General features: G+C 41.7%; 1 protein-coding gene across 2 annotated transcripts; it reads left to right on the top strand.

The window, feature by feature from the left end:
- Window positions 1–12,176: 12,176 nt before the first annotated feature.
- On the top strand, window positions 12,177–20,986 carry OGFRL1 (opioid growth factor receptor like 1). 2 transcript variants are annotated; one of them, XM_040058081.2, is made up of 7 exons: window positions 12,177–12,481; window positions 13,871–13,957; window positions 14,482–14,560; window positions 17,493–17,571; window positions 17,657–17,723; window positions 17,866–18,011; window positions 19,884–20,986. In XM_040058081.2, exons 1-7 carry the CDS (start codon window positions 12,227–12,229, stop codon window positions 20,641–20,643), a joined length of 1,473 nt encoding a protein of 490 aa, XP_039914015.1. In that variant the 5' UTR covers window positions 12,177–12,226; the 3' UTR covers window positions 20,644–20,986. The 2 variants fall into 2 exon arrangements, with proteins under 2 accessions (XP_039914015.1, XP_039914014.1); XM_040058080.2 differs by having other exon boundaries at window positions 12,178–12,481; window positions 14,479–14,560.
- Window positions 20,987–22,414: the final 1,428 nt, after the last annotated feature.

Raw genomic sequence — 22,414 nt, forward strand, 5'->3', positions numbered from 1 at the left:
ATGAAGTTTACGGTTCCTGAGACTGTGTGAATGAGTAATATGAACCAAAGCCCAGAAGGAGGAAGAATTAGGAACTTACCTTTAAAAGCTCTGCTCTCCTCTGATTCAGGCTAAAACACTAATATAGGTCCACTCTCAAAGCACTGATGTCAGATTACAGTTCTGAATTTCTTGCTGTAGCAGTCTCTCCCTTTCCTCATTCCCCACAGAGCAGATCTGTGAAGACCATATCTCCAATCCCATTTAATCTCAGGGCTGCATTCAGAAATACTGATGCTGGAACGAAGTTTAATTTATATCTTAGTGGATGGTTGACAGCATTGACAGCCTGCAGCATATTACCATACTGAATTATCAAGCCCCTTTAAGGAATAATGAATGCTGCTTACACTGACTTTGTGCCAAAAACATTCCTTTGTAATGTAAATGAAAGAATACAACAAAGCAGTTAGATACACGTCCCACCGCTGTGTGTGCTCAAACACAAGGTGCTGAAAAGGGCTGTTCCTGTTCTATCTTTTTAGCCCTAACATCATGTTTACATTACCATAGGTGCTTTACTTTTACGCTCTGGCACATCCTCAGACCTGTCAAGTATTTCCCTGCTTAAGGACGGCTATGAATGGTGTTGGAGGGTGAACAGAAATGTAATACAGAAATGAATCATTGTTTTCATCTGAAGCAGAACCGGGAGATGATCATTGCATTCTAGAAACAGCAAGCACCTGCATGAGAGTGAATTGCATCTGTCAGAGTTTGAACCAAAAAACCTGTCCACAGCAGTCAATATTGTTACTCATGCAAGGCTGGCAATCTTTGTTTTTTATCTTGTTTTCTTTGAAGAATTCATTTAATGAACACAAATGTGCATCATGCATTTTTTTCTCCTGTGTTACATACAATGTTAACAGTACCTCCTGTTCTTAATTTTTAGCCTCCTGCCACAAGGATACCACCACAAACATCACATTCCTTTAATGGTGTTAAGAAAAAAAATGGGGCTTTGTCCTTTTCAACATCGATATCAAGAAGAAAACTTGCCTCTTTTCTGGTTAGCCATACATTTCTTGTAGTGTGGGTGCAGGGGTTTTAGTGTTAATATTTTTGTGGGAGGGAGAGATTAGAAGACAAATAAACAAAGCAAGCTTAAGCTTAAAAATGAACAAAAAATTATTTTATTAACACACACTAAAAGAACAGAAAAAAAAAAACCTAAAACAGAATGATACTTTAAAAACACGCTTCTTTCCTCTTACAAACTATTAACTTTCTTATTAAACAACATAGAAAGACACAACTTAGGATTTTCAGTCAGTTTCACTACTTAGACATAACTACACATCATTTTATGAGAAGAGTCCTTCTAAGATCTTTTATGCTTACAAACACATCCGCTGCCACCTGGAGTTATCGCAGACTGTGATGTTCTATCTGTAGAGCTTCTCAGTGTATCTGGGGTATTATTTACGAATACTTCTTCTTATCTAAAATTATCTTTGTCTCAAAAGGCTGAGACCTCCTTTTCGACCCAGGAGCAGGGGTTTTCAAAGTTCCTAAATAAATCTCTATTACACCAGTTCTTAATTTTGATTAGAATAGCATTCTACCCAAATAATACTAGATGCTGCAAAGAACAGTTCATTTCTTCATAATTTACCTTAGAAGAGTCCAGTTAAAAATGTCCAGTTCTTCAATCGTATTCCAATATTATTCGTTCTTTCACTTGTCATCTAACTGACTTCATGCAGTGTCTGTCCTATATACCTTCTGTTTTTCTTTCTTCTTTCTTTTGAAGAAGAATTGTGCTTTAAAAATTCTGGGTTGCTAAGAAAGGGTTAAGTTTATTCGGGCTTGCAAAAAGCCACGGTGCACACTCCAGGCTGGTAGAAGAAACCGGCAAATGTCCTTTTTTCCACCCCTCGGTCTCATCCAGGACAGTCCAGCTCAGAGCTACCACTAAGCTGCAAAGAAAGGCTTCACCCGAGCCGCTTTCATGCGAGCAGCAGTTCTCAGAGAGCTTGGCAAGGCCCGGCCCAGCCGCCCAGAGGCAGAAGAGCCCGACCTGGGCCTCCCCTCTCGCTGCATTCGGGCAGCGGCTCTCAGAAGCCTGGCCGGGCCCGGCCCAGCCGGCAATGCGGGGGGCTAATCTGGGCTCCCCCCACTCTCTATGCAGGCAGCAGCTTCGAAAAGCCCGGCCAGGCCCGGCCCGTCCACCCAGAGGGGCAGCAGAGCCTGGCCCGCACTACCTTGTTACCTCATGGCTGATTACTGAAGCAAGAGAGTGGGCAGTCAGCTGCTGCTAAGTTTTAAATGCTCCTTCCAAAGTCGCACTGACACTTCTCATTGGTCAACTTAGCTGTCAATGTCTTAGCCTGCTTTCTGATAGGTCCTTGTCCTCCCCTCCCCCCCAACTCATGCCGTGGTTAGGGCAGGGAAAAACATTTTACATTTCTCTGTATCTAGAAAACAAAATTGTGCTAACCTATGGTAGTGGGGATTTTTATTTATTTTTTATGGTAATAGTGACAGTATATACAATTTAGTTGTTCTTAGCCTCTTGGTAAGGATCCTCCTATCCCCTGACCAAGCTGCATTTACCCTGCAAGGAAACTGCTCCTTGCTTCCAGTCCCTAGCCCGGATCAGTCCTTTTCTTTTTTCGTCTGTCCTCAGCTCTGCCTGCTGAGTCTGAATTTGGCTGTGCTGTTTTGTCCATGTCCTGGTTTGTGTTTTGCTTTGTAATGACCTCTAATGTAACAAATGTAATGTTTGATTATCTTTTGGAGTATCTTAACAGCTTTATCCACTGTTCTGATTTCATCTGTAATTATGGTGACAGTATGGGCTTTTTTAGTTTTGCTTTTAGTATTTTTTAACAATGCTATTTATCAACATGTAATTTGTACTCCTTTGTTTCTCCGCAAATCTTGGAATTCCCACCTTACCTAGATGGGTTTTTTCCTTTGGAAAAATTGACTCCTCCCGAACACAGCTGCAAGCAACCCCCTAGTTATGATGTAAGGAGGCATACAGAGTTCATACCAAGCAGTAAATCAAAAAGTACAAAACAATCACTGTATTTTAGCACATTACCAGCAATATTTTGCTGACCCACTTTGCCACATGAAAAAGGATGTTGATGTGCTTATTTACTCCTCTCTTCATTCAGGATAGAAGTGAGCCTGTTTGGATGGTTCATTCATCCTTGTCAAACAAGAGTGTGAAAGCGTGGCAATGTCTTTCCTGAGCCCATCAAAGGCTGCTTGTATTCCAGCTGCCAGGCGGCTTCACGCTGTAATAGGGCATGTTACAAAACAAAATGGGCTAAGTCCGCAATAGTGCACATGCTCACTGTACTCAGGTAATTTTGTCCACTGCACCAGATTCCTAAAATGGACATTTGTTATGTAATTTATTAGCACATAACTCAGATTTGCCATATCAGGAAAAGATCATCCCTTTCCTTTCTTAGCTCTCCTGTGTCACTAGAAGCAGAATTTCATCTCTTTCAACTTACCATCTTGCATGCTCTGTTGAGATGGTAAGTACTCTTCATGTACTGATGGCACCACAGAGATAAACACAGAAAGGCTTTTGCAGGTTCTACTAATGTGTTTTCTTCAGAACAGAAGAACACAATGCCATTATGATGAGGCTGTCCTGTGGTGATCTAAGGAAATCTGTGATAGGGAATATTAAAGGGGCAACAAGATAGGTAGCGGGGGAAAAAAAATCACTCCTTTCATTCCAGAATATGTGTGCACCAACTGCTGACAGGGTTTCCTATGAGGTTCACATTATGTAAAGTACAACAGGCTTCAGTCCTATCTCAAGTCACAGACTGTGGGCCATCTTGCTTCTCATCACTCCAAAACAGTTGAATTCCTCTACTCTGCCATCATCTCCCACCAGCCTGGTCACCTTGAAGTTACAGACATTGGCAGGCATGGGGAAGCGTTGTTTTGAGGTGCCATCAAAGACTAGCAGGCAGGGCTGTTGTGGACTCGTGTTTTAAAGTTGTGCAGAATAGTTTAACTAAGTGAAGTGACCCAAATGGTTATAAAAACCACTGGGCCTGCGATAAGTACATGAAAGCCAGCGTTGTTGGTAGTTTCTGCTTCTGGTTGTGTGTGTTTCAGTCTATGCATCTTTGCCTTAATCACAAGCAAAAAACCCTGTGGACCATCAAAGACCTAATTAAAAATGGCTTCCCTGATGAACTTCTTCCCTAGTTTATGTATTTATATAGGTTTTCTACAGGTGATGTAGAAAGCATGACATGAAAAAGGATGAAAAGCGGGTGGCAGCAGAGTCAGTGCCGGCAGTTGTCCCACTTGTGTAATTTGGTCTTGTATCAGCCTCTGGCTGGAACAAATTGCTGAGGAGTTTGTTGAAAATCAATGACTTTAGGCACTTTAAAATTATCCTTGATGAAGTACATGAAATCCACAATCATGTGCCAAGACGCAAACTACAGAACTGCACCAATGCACATTATTTAATCTGGATGTTTTTTCACTGGTAGGGATCCTATGACTCCCATGAATCACATCAATCTTGACGTCAATTAGATCTTTGAAATAGCTATGCTGCGCCATCACAACTACCTAAATTCACAGCTATATAAAAACAGCTAAGAAAGAACAAGTTGAGTCTGTGGTCTTCAAATAAGGATTTATTTGCAATATCTTTTCCAGGGAGAGCATGAGCTCCTAGTCCAGTCAAATGGAAGTGTTACTGCTTGTGCATGCTCCCCTTTCAGCTGACAGAGGTGGGTCAAATTTGTGTGTTGGGGTTTAAGTCTCCTGGAGAATTTTTTCCCCCTCCCAAGTTGCTAGGAGACTAAGTGCTGAGTGCTTAACGTGGACAAAAGAACTGATAACTTAGTTTTGGGGGAGGGAAAAAAGCTCCCGGAGAGAGCGGAGGGTGGGGGGATCTCGCGGTTTTTTCTTTGCTTCTTCCGGGGGGGAGCAGGGATCGGGCCACGGCTGCTGCAGTCCACGGGTAACGAAGGAGTCTGGTCCTGGGAATTCTACCATCTGTTGGAGTATCCAGGAATTCGGAGTTTCTTCGCTATCCTGCTGGATTTTGGGTGAGCCCGGGTCCCGCCGCCGCGGCTTCTCCGGCACCGCCAACTCTGCCTGCCGAGGACACCCCCTGCCTGCGGAGGACAGTCCACCGCGCCCGGCTTCCAGCCATCAGCGCCGGAGCCTCCACCATTTGCCCTCGGGGTTCTTGGTTCTGTTCTACTATTGTTATAATTGCTGTTGTTTTTTGTCTGTCCTGTTATATTTACTAGTAAAGGACTGTTATTCCTTTTCCCCATAGCTCTGACTGAAAAGTTTTATTTTTTAATCTTCCAAATTATAATAACACGGAGGGAAGGATTCAAATTCCTCATTTCCTAGAGAGGCCTGCCTCTCCTTAGCAGACACCTGTCTTTTCAAAACCAAGACATTGTGAAAGCTCTGTGTTGGTACTGTTTGACTGCAGTCCCAGGGAATGCTCTGACTTTATGTCACCTTAAAGTGAGGTCCTTTAACCCAAGCAGAGCAGAATGGGATTCATTATTTACTATTCATTATGGATGGAGAAGGGGCTCTGCACAACTTCTGCTGTGTTTAGATGAGGAAATAAAATCAGATTACATACTAGGGTAGTGTGATGCTCTGATCTTATAGCCTTTCATACTTCTCTGTTCATCAGAGAGCCAAAGGCTGGCTATTCATTCAGAGACCAAGGAGGAGGCAGTTTCCTTGTTCGTCTCCTTATCGTTTTGATCTTATGCATAAGAATTTCAATAGGAAGTGACAGGAAGGTTAAAGCTTTGTCTCTTCCTAAAGAGATTCGTACTCTTGAGTTCTGCATACCTAGCAACAGACACTCTGAAACAAGAGTCCTCTCAGTCTCTCACTGGAAGTGTATTACATGATAAGACCTGATTACAGATACTCTTCATGCCAGGGAAAGGAATGCTCACCACCAGTTCAGTTCTCTTTGTTTCTATGGGAGCTAGGTACTCAAAAGTCATTATTTTCAGAAAACCTCAAGAGTGGAGGACTGGGTCATGTAATGTAATTTTTACAGCTTGAAAGTCTGATGTCTAAACCTGAGTTTGACTAGATCTTGTCTTCCTTTATAATCCATATAAATAAACGCTATTGTGATTTAGATTACATATTTAAAATGCCTGCTTTAGGATGATAGGGATTATCCTCTGGAGATTCCTATTTTTCCCTACTGGACTACAACAAGGAGTATTGTGTGATTAGCTCAGGCTTAATGTCTTCAGGTTAGATGCCTCAGGACATAAATTCCCCAAATGAGAAGCCCTCTCAGGCTTCAGACAGATGTCAGTCTCTGTTTAATGACCCAGTGGAGAAAATCCGACAGCTTCGGGGTTTTGTGCCTACTCTGAGTACACTAAGTCATGTCCTACATCTGGCACAGGTACCTCATTCAGCAGTTCCAGAAGTTCAAGACAGGAGGTACTGTGTGCTGTGTGCAGGTCAGAAATGTCCACTTACGCATCTGTTGTCAGAGGGAGTCTGTCTGTAGCACACCTTCCCAACAGAAATACGGATGCTCAGGGACATTAGGGGGAGGACCAAGTTTGTAAAGAAACACTCTAATTTAGTTGTTTACACAGAGATGTATGCCAAAAGATAACAAGTGGTGTAGTAGTCCATTAGATAAATGGAGCTCTGGTCAATACAACCAGCAGCTTTCAAAGTGATTCACCCAACCAACCAGTCACATACAGATGTAGCTGGCCTATGCCTATATATGATAAGCATATACATAGTAAGTGTGTAATTTCATTTGAGATGACCTAGAGTAGCCAAAATATCTTCATGGGGCTGGCAGCTACACCACAGGATCTCCTGAGCCTAAAGAGCACTAGCGCCCTTCTGCAGCAGAAATGGATACACTAAGGGGTCTCCAAAGGCACATGGATGCCTGCATTCGGTCTTCTCCATCACACTCTCAGTTTGTCTTTCAGGGAAAACAATCTCTTACTGGGTTCCACTGCCAAAATTACTAGCTTGCGTGGTGCAGTCTAGGAGCCCTTCAGCAAAACTTAATGGCATCACCTAATCCTGTGTGAACTTCTGGCAAGTGAATGTCATTTCTTATCAGTGATGTCAGGCAGCTGATCTGCTGATGCACTGTAGACAAGCCCACTACAGAAGAGCTGGTAGTGCCAACCTGGGTAGATGGTTCCAGCCCATCGCAAGGGTGAGGTAGGATTCCTGCTATAAATCAAGGTTTTTATAAATCAAGCAATTCATTGAGACTATCTTGCATCCTAGAACTGGATCCACTCAAGAAACTGGCTGCAGTCTTACACTCTATTTGAAAGACAACAAACTTAGAGGTTTAAGGAGAGAATCTTAGAGGTTTAGGGACTACACTGAGACTGCCTCTCTGACCACCTAGACAGATCATCTTAAAGTAAAACACTCTTCTATTAATTTGTTCTGAAGTGACCTTTTAGAGACTTGTAGTGCAGGACACTCCAATAAACAGGGCTTTAGTTAAGGTCTCTATGTATGTAGTCATAATCCAGCAAAAATGTGAGAACTTCCACTGGCTTTATTCAGCCTAATACACTGATCTGTCATGTTTAGCATGATTTATGTGAAGTCTTTTCTTCTCTCTAAATTAATTTCAGATTTCAATAGAAACAAATTTAGGCAAATATGCAACCTGACTTCTGAGTTTACAGTTAGTTAATCATTTCCAGTGACACTCACTAGAGGGAAATTATGGAGAACTTTATAAATTAGATTCACCTTCTATAGCTACTACATCAAGCTTGGCATTTAGCAATCTGGGGCATCACTGGACTAAAGAAGAGAATTAAAATTCACCATAGTCAAAAAATAAGCAAATGAGGTAACAAACTCCATTAAAATACCAGCCACAGCTACTGCATACAAAACATTGTCATACCTGTATGACTTTGAACACTTTCCCAAATATATATTGGTGTCCAAATATATTTGGACCCTTGTCTGAATGTATGTAAATAATACTGTAGCTCCCAGACATTTCTGTCATATCAATGCCTTTCTGCATTTCCTAAATCTACCTTTGTATGTTTAAATATCCACTATGAATCATTTTACATTAGCTCAACTAAATTTCATTTTACCGATGTTATTTATTTTACCCTTCTCTGTCATTTATCAAAGCGGTTTTGTAGCCTGCTATATCCTCTACAGATGCATAATCTCTCCCAACTTTATATTACCTTAATATTAGGTTGGTAAGTCTCTCCACAGTTGTTAATTGACCTCTCTGTTATCCTGTTCAAAGCATCCTCCCAAGATAATGATAAAGTATTACAATTACCTCATTTAAATAGTTTTTTAACAGTTATCACACAATATACATGCAGCATTAGCTTTGGGAAAGCAATGTGGTTTCCACTTTGAAGTCCTCATAAAACCATATCCTCATCAAAGAAAAAAAAAAAAAAGCACCTTTGACCAATCTATGCTGTTTAAGATGTATAGAAATGTATATAATCAGAAGTCAAGTACTTTTCTTTTATAAGCGTTATGAAAGTCTGTATTTGATGTACAGTGATTTGCAGTCCCATAGGTCTTCTGTTGTTTTTCTCCTGTGTTATGTGACAGTCAAATTACCTGATTGAAACAGGTCCTCCTGGCTTTAGCACTTAGTCATCTTCCATTGTACAGGAATACTTCAGTGTACTCAAGTGCCATAAATTCACTACCTTTGCAAAAATGACTGTGAACGTCATAAAAATGATGGTGAGGTAATGGAATTTATTTTTTTCTAATTAAGGTATGTCTTGTGGGAATCTGTTCAAGCTCTCAAATATCACATTTCAAAGTTATTTAAGGTGCTAGAGCCTCTTCATGAATCCTGACTGCCTCTAGTTCACAACCAGAACCAGCAATAAGCCACAACCCTGAAAGAAGACATTGTTCACAGGAAGAATACATACACCTGGCAAAGGGCAGATTCCTCCCACCACTGGAACAAAACCCAGAAAATTCCAGGGGAGAAAAAAAAAGAAACAAACCCACAATGGCTGGCAACCTAATGGGGAGAAAAAAAAATGGCGCCAGCTCCTGTTTCAAGGAAAAAAAAACAAAAAAAAAACAAAACAAAAACAAACAAACAAACAAACAAACAAAACAAAACACAAAAACAAAAACAAAAACAAAACAAAAAAAACCCACCAAAAACAAAACAAACAAACAAAAAACCCACCACCAACAAAAAAAACAAACAAAAACACCAAAAGGTCCACACAGCAGCTCCAACAAAACAGATGGGAACTGGTGAATCTTTGGTGTTGGTCCCCTCTTCACAGCAGGAAGCAGGTGGATTTGGTGTCCTTTCTCTCACTGGCTTGGCATTTCCCAAGCTCTGGGGCCAAGATGGAGCATCCCCCAGCCAATTCTTCTCCCACTGGTTGTTTTCTTGGATCTCAGACCAAAACCAAACCGTACAGTTCACTTTGGAAAAAAGCCACCAAAGGATTGCTGCAGCAGCCTCTCCAAGGCTGGGAAAAGTGAAAAAAAAAACAAGACTTATTGACTAAGCTAACAAAACCTAAGCAAGCTAAGCAGAAACAAAGGATGCAGTCCACATGGCACCAGGGATGCCTGGGGAGTGAGGCTTTGAAAAAGCCTGCAGAAGAGCCCCCAGGCTCCCCCTCCCCCCTGACCCACCTAAAAGCTACAGCAACCGTTTCTGAGCATACAGTAGATGATAAGGGAATAGACTACTCATATATTGAAGGGGAGTGGCTTGGTGAGCTCTCTCACCAGTTCATTTGTCTCACAGTTCTTATCAGTGCTCTGAGATTCAGATGTTTTTAAAATCCACCTAAAATTTTGCTATGAGATTTAGTTGACAGCTTTGAGACTTGGCTGACAGCCTTGCTCTTCAGGTAAAACTGAGCTTTCTATAATAATGTGCAGTTATTTGCACAAGAAATTGAGCTTTCTTGCAGGAAGATCTTTCATTTGTGGGATTAACTGCCATGCAAACTGAATGTCATCAGATCCTTCCTCTGATTTTTGATGCACATGGAAGGCATGCTTTTGAGGCTCCCCCATCCATAATATAGAGACAATCCCAGTGAGGGAACATTGACAAAAGCTGTAACAGGGGAGAGGAAGCAGAGCTGGTCTATACTGGGGAGCAGGTGTTGGCCAATGGAAGTAGCTGGTCAGCAGGTAGTAAAGAAAAATGTGTTGCAGACATCAGAATTTCTTAAGTCAGTTCCTTCAAACTATGCCAGTAACATGGGAGGAGATACTGTGGAAGCAGGAAAGAAATCCTTTCCCCCAAATGAGGTCAAAGAAGAGGGAACTCTCCAAAAATGTGATACATTAACATGAGTGTTCCCCCAACAGCAGCCCTAGCATTTAGTCTTGCTGTTTGCCCTCTTATAACCTTTTTTATGCCTGCTTGATGGGGATTTTTTATTTTTTATTAAAATTATGTCCACTGGCAAAATGAAATTGAACTTTCCTGTATGCTACATGCATTCCTTAATATCACATATCAAAAAAGTTCCAGAAGACTTTGAAAACCTACAGGGTTGGGGTGGAGGGGATGTTTTGGCTTGGGCCACCAGCTTTGATCTTGGACTGAGTGGGAATAGCAGGATCCTGAGGAGGGAAGCAGTTGGCACAGTGATGACTAACGAGTATTGGAAAGGCTGAGGGGGCTTCATTAATTTCCATTAAGAGCACAGGAAGAGGAGAAATGTCTTGGCCAAGGCAGGTGATGGTGGGAAGCAGCAGGGCCATGGGCAGCAGCGGTAGACTGAGCTGTATCACAGGCTTATGGTTCAGCCATGCAGCTGTGACTGTATCTAGGTGAGCTGCTGCTGCAAATACACTAGCCTGAAACAAGGTCTGACAAGCCAGGGCATTCTCAGTAATTTCTTGTGTTTGGTGTCAGTGTGTGCAGCTAACATTCTTCAAATGAACCTAAAGGAAAGTTATGTCCCCTGTACAAGAGTGACATGACTGCATCTAAGCATGACACCGTGGCAACTTGACTTAAAATAATCTTTCAGTTTATAGAGAGTGGATAGGGAAACAAGAATATATATAGATGAAATCATCTCTATACTGAAGACACTGCCATCCAATTAAAATGTTGGTACCTGCGCTTGAAACAGATGCTAAAACATTCAAGACACAGCAGACAAAGAAGTACAGCTTTGAGTGAGGGAATGCGAAAGGGAATTTATGGTGAGAGGCTGAAGAAGCTCAACCTGTTTGGTTTACCAAGAAGAGCACTGACATGACTTGATGATAATATACATCTTTAGGAGTGGTCACCAGACACCACAGAATTGTCATTAAGGAGAAGGCAGAAATCTCTGAGTGTGAACCGAAGCCTACCAACCCTGGTTAGAAATGAGAACACATTTTTATACGTGACGGTTAGAGTAGGCACTGTAACAGTGTGCTAAGCTGTCAACTCATCATGTCTTCACTCCTGGCAGTGTTTCTGTCCGAAAGGCATGTACTAGCCAAACACCAAAGACACTGTCACTGCCCCTTCAAATTGCCCCTTGAATATCACGTCGGTTTCAGCCCCAAACTCGCAGGAATTTTAGAAGCAGCCAAAACTGGCTGGTTACCACAGTATCGCCCCCTCCATTCCTGCCTTCCCTATTACCTGCATACTCCTTGAGGTCTACCTCACCGCAACCGCTCCCATGTCTGGTGGACAGCCGGAGCCGGCACACTGCAGGTGGCACAACCCCTTCTGTCACTCAAATCTCCTCCCCAGACCACTGCTCTGGGGCAGCCGCCATCCCCACTCTTCTCGATGAACGCCCGCACCCACTCGCTTTTCTCATAAGCCTTCAGAGGACACGACGGTCTCCTCCGGGAAGTGAAAGGCGGTCGGGCCGCACCTCCTCGCAGGGGAGACTGCCCCTCTCCCCTCAGCGCGGCGTGCCCGGTGCCGGGGCGGGCCCCGCGTCGCCCCGCCCGACCCCGCGGTGCCGGCGGCCGGCTGTTGCCCGGCGCTCGCCGCCTGGGCCGGGCGCGCGTTTCTCGTGGAAATCCCGGAGCCTCCGGCTCCGCCCCGCGCGTGTCCGTGGGCTGGGGCCGGGCGGGGGAGCGGCCCCGGCCGCCGCCGCCCCGCCCCGCCATGCCGCAGCCGTAGGCAGCCCGCGGCCGCTCCCAGCCCTCGGCCTCCGCGGCCTCCGGGTCGATGGGCAGCCTGCTGAGCGGGGTCAGCTTCAAGGAGCCCACCACGGTGGAGGACTGCGACTCCACCTGGGAGACCGACTCGGAGCCCGAGGCGGCGGAGCCGCGGCGGCAGGAGGGGGTGTGCGCCGCCGCGGGAGGCGGGGAAGAGCCGCCCGAGCCGCCCGCCGCCGACTGCCGGCCCCGGGAGCCGCCGCCGGCCCCGCCAGCGCAGGAGGACGCGGAGCGGGCGGAGGCGGACGCCGCCGGCCCCGAGCAGGTACCGGCAGCGCCGGACGCGGCCCCGCCTCGCCCTGCCCTGCCCTGCCCTGCCCGCGGGCCCCGCGGGGACGGGCGCACCGAGCCGAGCCGCGGTCCGGGCAGCCCCGCTCCCGCTGCTCTGCGGCACTGGCGGGCCCGGGCTGCTGCCGACGGCACCTGCCAGCGCCCGGAGCGGCTGGGGACCCAGCACTGCCTCTCCACTAAGGACGAGCCCGTTTTTATCTCTCCCCACCCCTTCCCTGAAATTATTGGGAGAAAATCGAGGCCTTAGTGTCGTTGACGTTCCCGCTGCTGCTGTTTCCAGGGAAGGTTGTGTTTTAAATTAAATGGAGCGTTTAATGTGGCCTCTTCGTTAAGCAGGATAAAAATCTGAATATTCGATCCCGTGTAGCAATGGAATTGTGACTCCTCGGTGGGCGTGACGAATTTTCAGAGCGAGTTTCTCTTTAGGAATCTTTGTAAATGCCGAGCTTAAAGAAGTGAAGTGTTCTTTTGGCAATAATTTTATTTGAGTTAGGATACCGTGTAGGGTGGAGCTGCTGGGTCTTTTTTTAGGTTGCTAGATATGTCGTGTTTTGGTTCAGAGACCATGCAAAATTAAGTCAGCCTAAGCGTCTTTCCCTTTTCTACCTGTTATATGGTGATCCTTTTGCCAGATAACCAAGTGTCAAAGGGTGTTCAAGCAGGGGTATTTTGCCTGCAGGTATGGTCAAAGCTGGCCTTGTGAAAGGAGGAATGGACATGGTTGCTTTGTTTGTCACTAATGTACAGTGATAAGCCACGGGGTGGCCACAAGAACAGCAAATGCCCAGTGCAGTCCCGGAGAACTTCCTCTTTTAAGCTTGACTTTAATCTATTACACGTGTATTGCAAGGAGTAGAATGAAACTGTTTTACTAACTATTCATTTTTTCCACAGGGTCCAATAATAGCAATTAAGTCTATGTACACATAACTTTTTTTTTTTATTTTGGGCTTTTTTTAGATAGTATGATTTCCTTCTCAAAACTGGTGGTATCACTGCGTTTCAAGTTTGGTTACTTATTTCATCTTGTATTAGCTCTTGCCAGATTACTTTGAAGTCTTGCATTTGGAAATGACAATCAGACCATTGATTTAATTCAAATTCAGCCTCATTGGAAGGACTATTCATAGGCTTGTTTTTGTATTCTAGATTTTTTATTTTTTTTAACTTAGGTTTAAAGTGTGTTGTGTTAGGTATTGAGCAGGGAAATTTTCAGCATTTGACCAAACAGTAGGCAAATACATGCACTTATTCTTGTTTACATTGCTGAAATCCATAATGAAAAGTAATTATTTTATTAGTATACAAATATGCTACCTGGGGGGTTTGTGTATGATGATTATCTGCTTTCTAACTGTTTCAGAGTGGTGATGGAACTGAGCTGACAGCCAAGCCAAAGAGAAGCTTCTATGCAGCAAGAGATTTATACAAGTACCGACACCAGTATCCAGTAAGAATATTTAATAATTTAAGATTTCCTTTTCAGTAAAAAAACATTCTTAAACCTTTGTGTTGTCCAATAAGTGAAAGAAAGGAGAACCAAAAAGCTGATACAGAGGCACGACATATGCAAGTGGGAGAGAAGCAATGTCTTTTCATCCCAGGCAAACATGCAGACACATGATATGTGTAAGCCTGGGAACTGTGGTAGGAGCCCAGGAAAAGGCTTGATCCTTGGATATCAAAGACAGTAGATTATAGAGTTTGCCTGACTGATTATTTGTCTCTCAAGGTCCTTGAGACTGAAGGGAGGGTGCTGCTGTGCTTGCTGCTGCCTCAGTAGGGGAAGGTACCAGCCAGAAAGAACTTCCAGAGCCATAAACTGAGTCTTTAAGTGCATGAGTAGAACTCTGTTGTTCCTAAAACTCTGAAATTTTTTGTGCTTAAATTATTCAAAGAGTGCAATATCACTTTCTTGATAGTCTTGGTCGATTTTTGTAGGCTGATAATGTCGTATTTCATTTCTTTTAGCAGAACTTTAAAGATCTTCGGTATCAAAATGACTTATGCAATCTCCGGTTTTACAAAAATAAAATCCCGTTTAAACCTGATGGTGAGTAATCTGCGACAATAACAGTGATAACAAAAGAATGGTCACTAATGATTGAAGCAAGCAAATTGAAACAATGGTGATAATTGAGGCAAATTAAAGGTGTATAGTAATATATTGTGAACGTGGGCCTCCCATGCTGGAGTAGCACATTGATAACACGAGAGCAGTTTGTGCTTGAAACAGAGCTAGCTTTCACTCTAGGAAGGTGATGCTTTTCTTAGACATTATCAGCATGAAGTAGTACAGGGTGTTGTTAGTACCACTGCTTTTTGGCAGTACCTTTTATTAAACAAAGACAAAGTTCTTGCACTATATTGCACAAACTTGCTGTTTGAATAGGAGTGGCAGTGATTTATGATTGTTATCCCTAGAACTGTGTAAGGGGAAAAAAATGTGCTTTAATCTTGCATGAGATTATTGTAATAACAATAATAAAGCCATTTCTCAGTGTCCCTCGTGGTTCTGGTGTAGAGCAGGAACATTGTATGCAGCATTCTGCACAAACACAGGAGAAGCTGAAAGATGACAAGTCCTACTCTAGAGAGTTTGCAGTCCACATATGAGAGGCAATATGATAACAGACAGATTGGGAAGCAGGAGGGGGCAATGAGGCAATAAAGTCAAACTGAAGGCAAAAAAAAAGTTTTTCTGAGTCTTAGAAGAATGATGACAAGGTTACTTTGAAGGTATTTGCAGAAGGATCCTCTCAGCACGAGAGCAGCTTGGTAGGAAATAGTGAAGTGTACATTGGAGTGCAGGAGTGAGATTTGTAGGCTGCCTCTGAGGCAGGATCCTGTCAGAAGCAGGATCAGTCTCATAGCAACAAATGGATTCTGATAAGGTAGTAAGGGACAGGTCACAAAGGCTTTGGAAGTGAAGGTGTATAGTTTTTGTTTGATGTTACACAGTAGGGTTTCACAATGGAAGAATGCAAAACAAAAACAAACGGGTCAGTATAAAAAAGTAACAGCCTAGAAAGATGATCTTCCCAGCATTCGGAGTAGTTGCATTCAGCAACATTCAGGGTAGGTGTAAGCATGGCGAGAAAGCACTTTTCAGAGTCAAGAAAAAAAAATGTGATGCAAAGTGTGAGAGTTCAGATAGGAAGCTGGATTGAAAGGAATGTTACTCAGCAGGTTGTAAAAATGTACATATAGGAAAGTTGAAGATGAGAACTGTTTATAGACAAGATAGTGGTAATAACCTTAGCAAGTGAGAGAATAACTCAGGTTGTGAAAGAAAGATAAGACTTTTGCTTTAACTGACTTGAGCTTTTTCTAGATACTCACAGGCTTTTAGTCAGTTTTAGCTTCACTGCAAGAAGAGGTGGGTGTGTGTATTGCCAGTAAAGAAGTAGCAGAATTGGGAGATGTTACACAGAGAACAGACAGAGAAAGAAAGTGAAGGGCACTGAGGTCTGTGTCAGCCTGGGGACCATATGGCTCTGAAACTGACAGAAACTGTTGTGGGGAAGAACTCCTTTAAAGTCCAAAATGAAGGAGCAGTTCAAGAGGATTAGCTAGTTATGAAAGAGGTAGTCATGAAAGCTACAGGAAGGCTTCCCTCCCAAAATTTGTAAAGGATAGCATTTCTCTTAGTATCCTAGGAGAATACCACAGCTAGTAATGTCAAAAGGTAGCTGCTAAGCCATGGAGGCTGATGTATTGTTGGCTGTGAGCCCTGGTTATGCACAAGTTTGTATTGAGAATGGAAAAGAGTAACCACCACCTTGACCCAAGTCTGTGGACCTGTGAGACTGTTTGGAAGGAGTCTTAGCTACCAGGTTAAGGGTGGAAACACTGTAGAATGTTACTTAAAAAAGCCCAAAACATTTCTGGTATACTACTAGATCTTGAGTTTAGTTCCATGACCTACAGCTTTAGTTTGTGGTTCTGGATCAGAGCTGGCCTGTTTGTCTCTCTGCCCTGGGACTAAGCCACAAGTTTTCCAATACTTGAAATATGGGTTGGATACAGTATAGTGACGGTGGAGGTCCTTTTTCCAAGGTCCTTTTCCAGCTTTGCCTATGCTGGAAACCCCATGTACTCAGCAGCCCCTTAGACTAGCTGCTTTCTTCACTTCTTAAATAAAAGTATTAAATGTGTCCTCCTTTGCCATTGAGACCCAAATGGAAATTTTCACTGGGCAAGAGACATCTTAAATGTATAGTAGGAGATTATATACATGGGGCTTTGGATTTTTTGGGCTGCTCCTGTGCTATTTGACTTTGGGAAATGCTGTGCAGCTCTTGTTGGCTTCAGAATAGACACAGAGAAATATGGTGCTCATTCATGGAAAGATATGGTACAGCTTTGGGATCAAGGATCATCATTTTTATGTACTTTGTATATCTGTGTAGTACCTGGAAAAGTGCCCTGACTGATTTTCATGAGCACAGTCTCAGTGTTGTGCTTAGCCACTGTTAATTAATCATAATGGTATTTGCAGCTGGAGAGATTCCTGGTATGGGAGAGTTGTAGGTTTGTTCTATGAAGATTAGATGGATAGATGGAAAACTGTAGAGTTTTGTCTTGTAAAAACAATGACAGGTGATTCACAGTGCAGTATTTTATGGAAGCAGTTTGTTAATTCCCAGTTCGTGTGATAAAGGGATCTATGACATGAGAACTCTTGGATATATTTTACACAGGTTGTTGTCACATAGCTTCACTTGTTAGTAACCCAGTATAAGTCAGTTGGTTTTGTTTATATTTACATTTTATAAGTGCCTTATTTTTTAATTAAGTTTTAGTAACTAAATTAGTTTTAAATTGAAATTAATTTATTTATGGCTAGAATAGACCTTATTGCACATAGTATGTGAAAGACAATTAAAGTACATGTTCTATCATTATTGTAATGTGCATGTACTCTGTAGCTGAGTCCTGATTTTGATGTCTACCTAACAGTTTTTCAAATTATTTTTGTACAGGGGTTTATATTGAAGAAGTCCTAAATAAATGGAAAGGAGACTATGAAAAACTGGAACATAACCACACTTACATACAGTGGTTGGTCAATTATTACCTATTTCTGTTTCAAAGCATTAATTTGATTATGTTCTTATACTGAGCCATAATGCACTTCTTTTAACAGGCTTTTTCCACTGAGAGAACAAGGTCTGAACTTCTATGCTAAAGAATTAACTACATATGAAATTGAGGTAATACAAATTGAGCTCCATACAAACCATCACAGTAATTTTAATACATAACTGCTTTTTGTTATGTAGAGTTGTCTTATACAATGCACAAGTACTTCCTTTAGTGCCACTTAGAATTTCGGTCATATTCTTTGTCCATTAGGAATTCAAGAAAACAAAAGAAGCAATTAGAAGATTCCTTTTGGCTTACAAAATGATGTTGGAGTTTTTTGGAATCAAACTAATTGATAAAGCTGGAAACGTAGCACGAGCTGCTAACTGGCAAGAAAGATTTCAGCATTTGAATGAGTAAGTAATGACATGCACTTCACTTGCTAGAATTACTATAGAATCTCTTTATCTTTTTGTTTTCTAGAGAAAGCAAAGATATTTTTTCCAAAGGCTGCCAGGAAAAAAAAGGGAAAAATAATAGTTGATGTGCCTCTATCTGTACGCGTTCCACCTTCCCCTTTTTTTGATTGCTCTTCTCACCCATTACCAGTTGGACTGACATCATTGAATTCCATGAAAATACAACTTTAGATGGTGCTGAAGAAGATCACAGCTCCAAACTAATTTGCCATGGTACTAAATTTGTTTTCACCCAATCCCAAAGTGCTGCTTCTCACTTGGAAAAAACCAAGTGGCTTATCTTTGTATTTAGGGGGTTTTTTTGAGAAAGATCACATTCTCCACACATGTATGAAACTTAAGGAAGATTTCCCTCCCTCCTTGAAACATGAAGTACTTTGTATTTCAGTATTTTTAATTGAAATGCTGATCTGAAAAAGTTTAAATATGTTATGTCAAACCTTGGCATGTTATGTCAAATCTTGGCATGTTATTTCAAACCCATGTTCAGCAAATTATGTCAGTTGCTTTTCATCAGTATTGTGTGGATCTTAAGTTTGCATTGAATTTTGTCTCATATGGATTAATTGTACAAAAACTTCTCAGATCTTGTGCTCACTTTCCTAATATCTCTGACCTTAGAGCTGCAGATTGTTTTCTTGCAGCATTTTGTTCTCCTGTCATGATAAAAGCTTGTATGTATGATTGCTGATGGATTCCAGGTGAATAGTGGGAATAATTAATAGTTTTACTTAAACATTATATGAGCCAATATGGGTGTGGACTCAGACTCAGGCCACAGATAAAAGAGGTTTTCAGGAAGCCCAAATTGTTACTGCCTTTTTTCATTCCTGTTCTTTCCAGTGAGTAGCTACAGTTTTAAGTCAGGATTTGGGACTCTCTTTACCTAATTTTCTCCATCTAAAATTCAAACTTAAATGTTTTACTGCACACTAAGCTGTGCTTTATGAGGGAAAGACCTAAAATAACTTGGATGAAGTACAATGAGCCCTATTTTGTCGCTACACTATAAATACACTACAATCCCTTTCGTTTACAAAGCAAACTGGGTTTTCTCCCCAGGAAGAGAGCAGCATAGAACCATTAAGGGTGAAAAAAAAATCTCTGAGATTACTGAGTCCAATCTTTGACCAAATACCACTATATCAACTAAACCATAGCACTAAGTGCCACATCTACTCATCTTTTGAACAGTTCCAGGGATGGTGATTCCACCACTTCCCTGGGCAGCCTGTTACAATGCTTAAACACTCTTTCAGGGAAGAAATTTTTCCTAATATCCAACCTGAACCTCCACTTGGTGCAGCCTGAGGCTATTTCCCCTTGTCCTGTCACTTTTTGCCTTGAACAAGAAACTGATCCCCGCCCCCTGCCGCTTGCCAAAGCCTCCTTTCAGGCAGTTGTAGAGAGCAATAAGGTTTCCCCTGAGCCTTTGTTGCTCCAGAATAAACAATCCCATTACCTTTAGCTGCTCCTCATAGGACTTACGGGTTCCAGACCCTTCACCAACTTGTTGCCCTTCTCATACAGCAGAAGGAACCAAAATCAGTATGTTTGATTCTATTTACTCTTAGCCTTCTCCCCCAGTGCTTTTTACAAACACTAATTTTCACTCACAACATCCTAGGAAAGGAGGCACTGGTAAACTTCAGCACCTCTGAGAAATTAAAATACACAAAGTCTGAAGTACATACCTGAAGTGATTAAAAATACTGAGGAATTGCAGTTCCAGTTCTGTATTTGTAAAGTGGTGGGGTTTTTTTTTTCTTTTCTGATTCAATAGAATTTTTTTACCCGTTTCTTTCAAAGGTCTCAACATAACTACTTGAGAATCACCCGAATTCTGAAAAGTCTTGGTGAACTTGGATATGAGAGTTTCAAATCTCCCCTGGTAAAATTTATTCTGCATGAAGCTCTTGTGGAAGATACCATTCCCAACATTAAGCAAAGTGCTCTAGAATATTTTGTGTATACTATTAGAGACCGAAGAGAAAGGAGGAAACTGCTGAGATTTGCCCAGCAACATTATACACCCTCAGAACATTTTATCTGGGGACCCCCAAGAAAACAGAAGTCAGAAGGAAGCAAAGCAAATAAAAAGCCAGCATCTCCAGTTTCTATTCCCAATAGTCATATTTCTAAGCATAAGAAACTGAAAGAGCCTAAGACTACATTGTCAAGTGGAAGCTCAGCTGGTAAAATAACTGAAGAAAAAAAGGTAGAATTCACAAAAAATGGGGAAGAAAATGATCAGGATGAACAAGAAGTGAACTGTGATGCTGCTGGGCAGAACAACAGTGAAAAGAACAGTGACACTGACACCAGTCAGCTTTCAAAATCAGAAGAAATGCATGATAATACAGACAGAAAGGAGAACGCTTCTCATTCCAAAAAAGATGATGAAAATCTGAACAATGACTGTGGAAATCACCCAGGCTTTATAGAGGAAGATTTATGTAACGCTGAGAATTCTTCAAATGATACATCAGCAGATCTACAAGATAACCTTGATAAGGATACACTGTTAGGGGGGACCACCACAGAAGCTAAGGATGAGCTCAAACCATGAGTCTGAGATTTAAAATATCTGTTTCACTTTGAATGAAGCAAATTATTCATTGCTTCTTCATTTAGGTTGAAATTTTCATCTAGTGTAAGTTCACAAGATTATGCTTGTTGCAAATGCATCAGATTAGGCTTCTGTTAGGTTAATGAATTTTGATTTTTTCAACCTCAGTTTATCAGCAGTCAGCCAGGTGTGTCTCTTTAAAACAATTGTGCATATTGAAGTTAAGAAATTCATTATCTTTTCCAGACAGATTGCACAGAAAAGCTTATCTACTTTTTAATATTCATCCAGTATTAAAAAACAAAATTAAAGTGTAACAACTAAAAAGCCTTGGAACATCAGAGTTTTTAAGTTTCCTTTGCTTTAAGTTTTGTTTTCCATTTAAGAAATTACTAGGAATTATTTCAAAAACACAGTTTTTACCCTAGTGGATATTTTTTAAGGAACTATGGTCATGATTAATAGCAGTATTTGCACAGTATCTTTTACCTTAGATTAGCATCTTTGTTGGAGGCCCTTAACAATGGCTAGCATATATCATGTCCTGTACAGCTGGGAATCACTGTACATAAATGTTTTAACTTACAAATAAACTGTATCCACAGCTTTTGGATACAAGGGAAGTTGCACTTTAGACGTCTTTTAGTCTCTGTTAAATTCTCCCTTTCCTTGACTACTTTGTTACAACTAATTGGGGGGGGGGGGATCTCTTTGAGCTCTGAAATTTGGTCTCATTTTGACGCTCTCCATTGATCAGCTGAAATAAGACGAGTCTCCCAGCTGGATTCAGCACCTGGAAAGCCTCTGGACAGCTGAAAAGCAGTGTCTTTACCACAAAACATTGCCTTATCAGCAAAGCCATCAGAGAAGAGGTCACCAAGTTGGGTCTTACTAGAACTTTGATGTTTCTTGGCCCGTTTTGGGTAGAATCTGCACCTCTTGCTGGTATCAGAGACAAAGGCAGTCCTGATGCTTCTTTCCAGCTGTTTCCTCTCTTTGCTCTGTATTGTAAGTCTCTCAGTTTTATGTTACTTTGATAATCAGTGGGAACTTAAGCAGGCCAATCTGTTGGCTGGAGCCCAACAAGTAGGAATTTCACTATTAAGATCTTCTACCGAAGAACTTTCTGCTCTCCCTGTGTAGCTTCTTCTGATTTTCTGCCGTTCGAGTCAAACAATTGTACCTGGCAAGTCAGTTGTGCACAATATGAATTAAAAATAATGCAGGTACAATTCACAATTCCTATAGTCCTAAACTACTCTGAAACTTCTGTATGTATTTTCTGTTTAAAATTGTGTATATTATCCACTGCCTTTAATGTATTTCTGATTAAATGTTATGAGGCAAAAGGCTGACTACAGTTTGAGTGTCAAAATGCTACAGGACTTTATTCAAGCCTTATAACGCTAAATGATGAAGTTTTCAGGGGCTTCAGAGCATGGACAAAATGTCTTGTATTCTGTTTTACTGATGGCCATCATGGCAGTGCATCATCCATTTTTTTTTTCTTTTCTCCGGGTAACGCTGGTTCTTAGGATCAAATAGAATGGCAGTTAGGGATCTTGGTACCTATGGAAAAAGATTAGGCTCCTTCCATCCTAAAGAAGCAGAGAAGGAAGATGTATTTCTCCTTCTGTGCTGACTTGTGAGGAAAGGTACTTATATACATGGATTTTTTATTTTTTTTTATTTTTTTTATTTTTTTTTTTTTTTTTTTTTTTTTTTTTTTTTTAGGTTAACCCAGATCATTCAAGTAGGCATTAAGTCTATC

This window comes from Hirundo rustica, chromosome 3 (genome assembly GCF_015227805.2).
Source record: "Hirundo rustica isolate bHirRus1 chromosome 3, bHirRus1.pri.v3, whole genome shotgun sequence".
Classification (NCBI taxonomy): Eukaryota; Metazoa; Chordata; class Aves; order Passeriformes; family Hirundinidae; genus Hirundo; species Hirundo rustica.

What these genes read in the sequence shown, in the direction of transcription:
- OGFRL1 (XM_040058080.2), top strand. Translation starts at nt 12,227, where the DNA reads ATGGGCAGCCTGCTGAGCGGGGTCAGCTTCAAGGAGCCCACCACGGTG. An exon ending in AGTACCGACACCAGTATCCA is followed by an intron (nt 13,958 to 14,478) that starts GTAAGAATATTT and finishes CATTTCTTTTAG; the next exon opens with CAGAACTTTAAAGATCTTCG. An exon ending in AATCCCGTTTAAACCTGATG is followed by an intron (nt 14,561 to 17,492) that starts GTGAGTAATCTG and finishes ATTTTTGTACAG; the next exon opens with GGGTTTATATTGAAGAAGTC.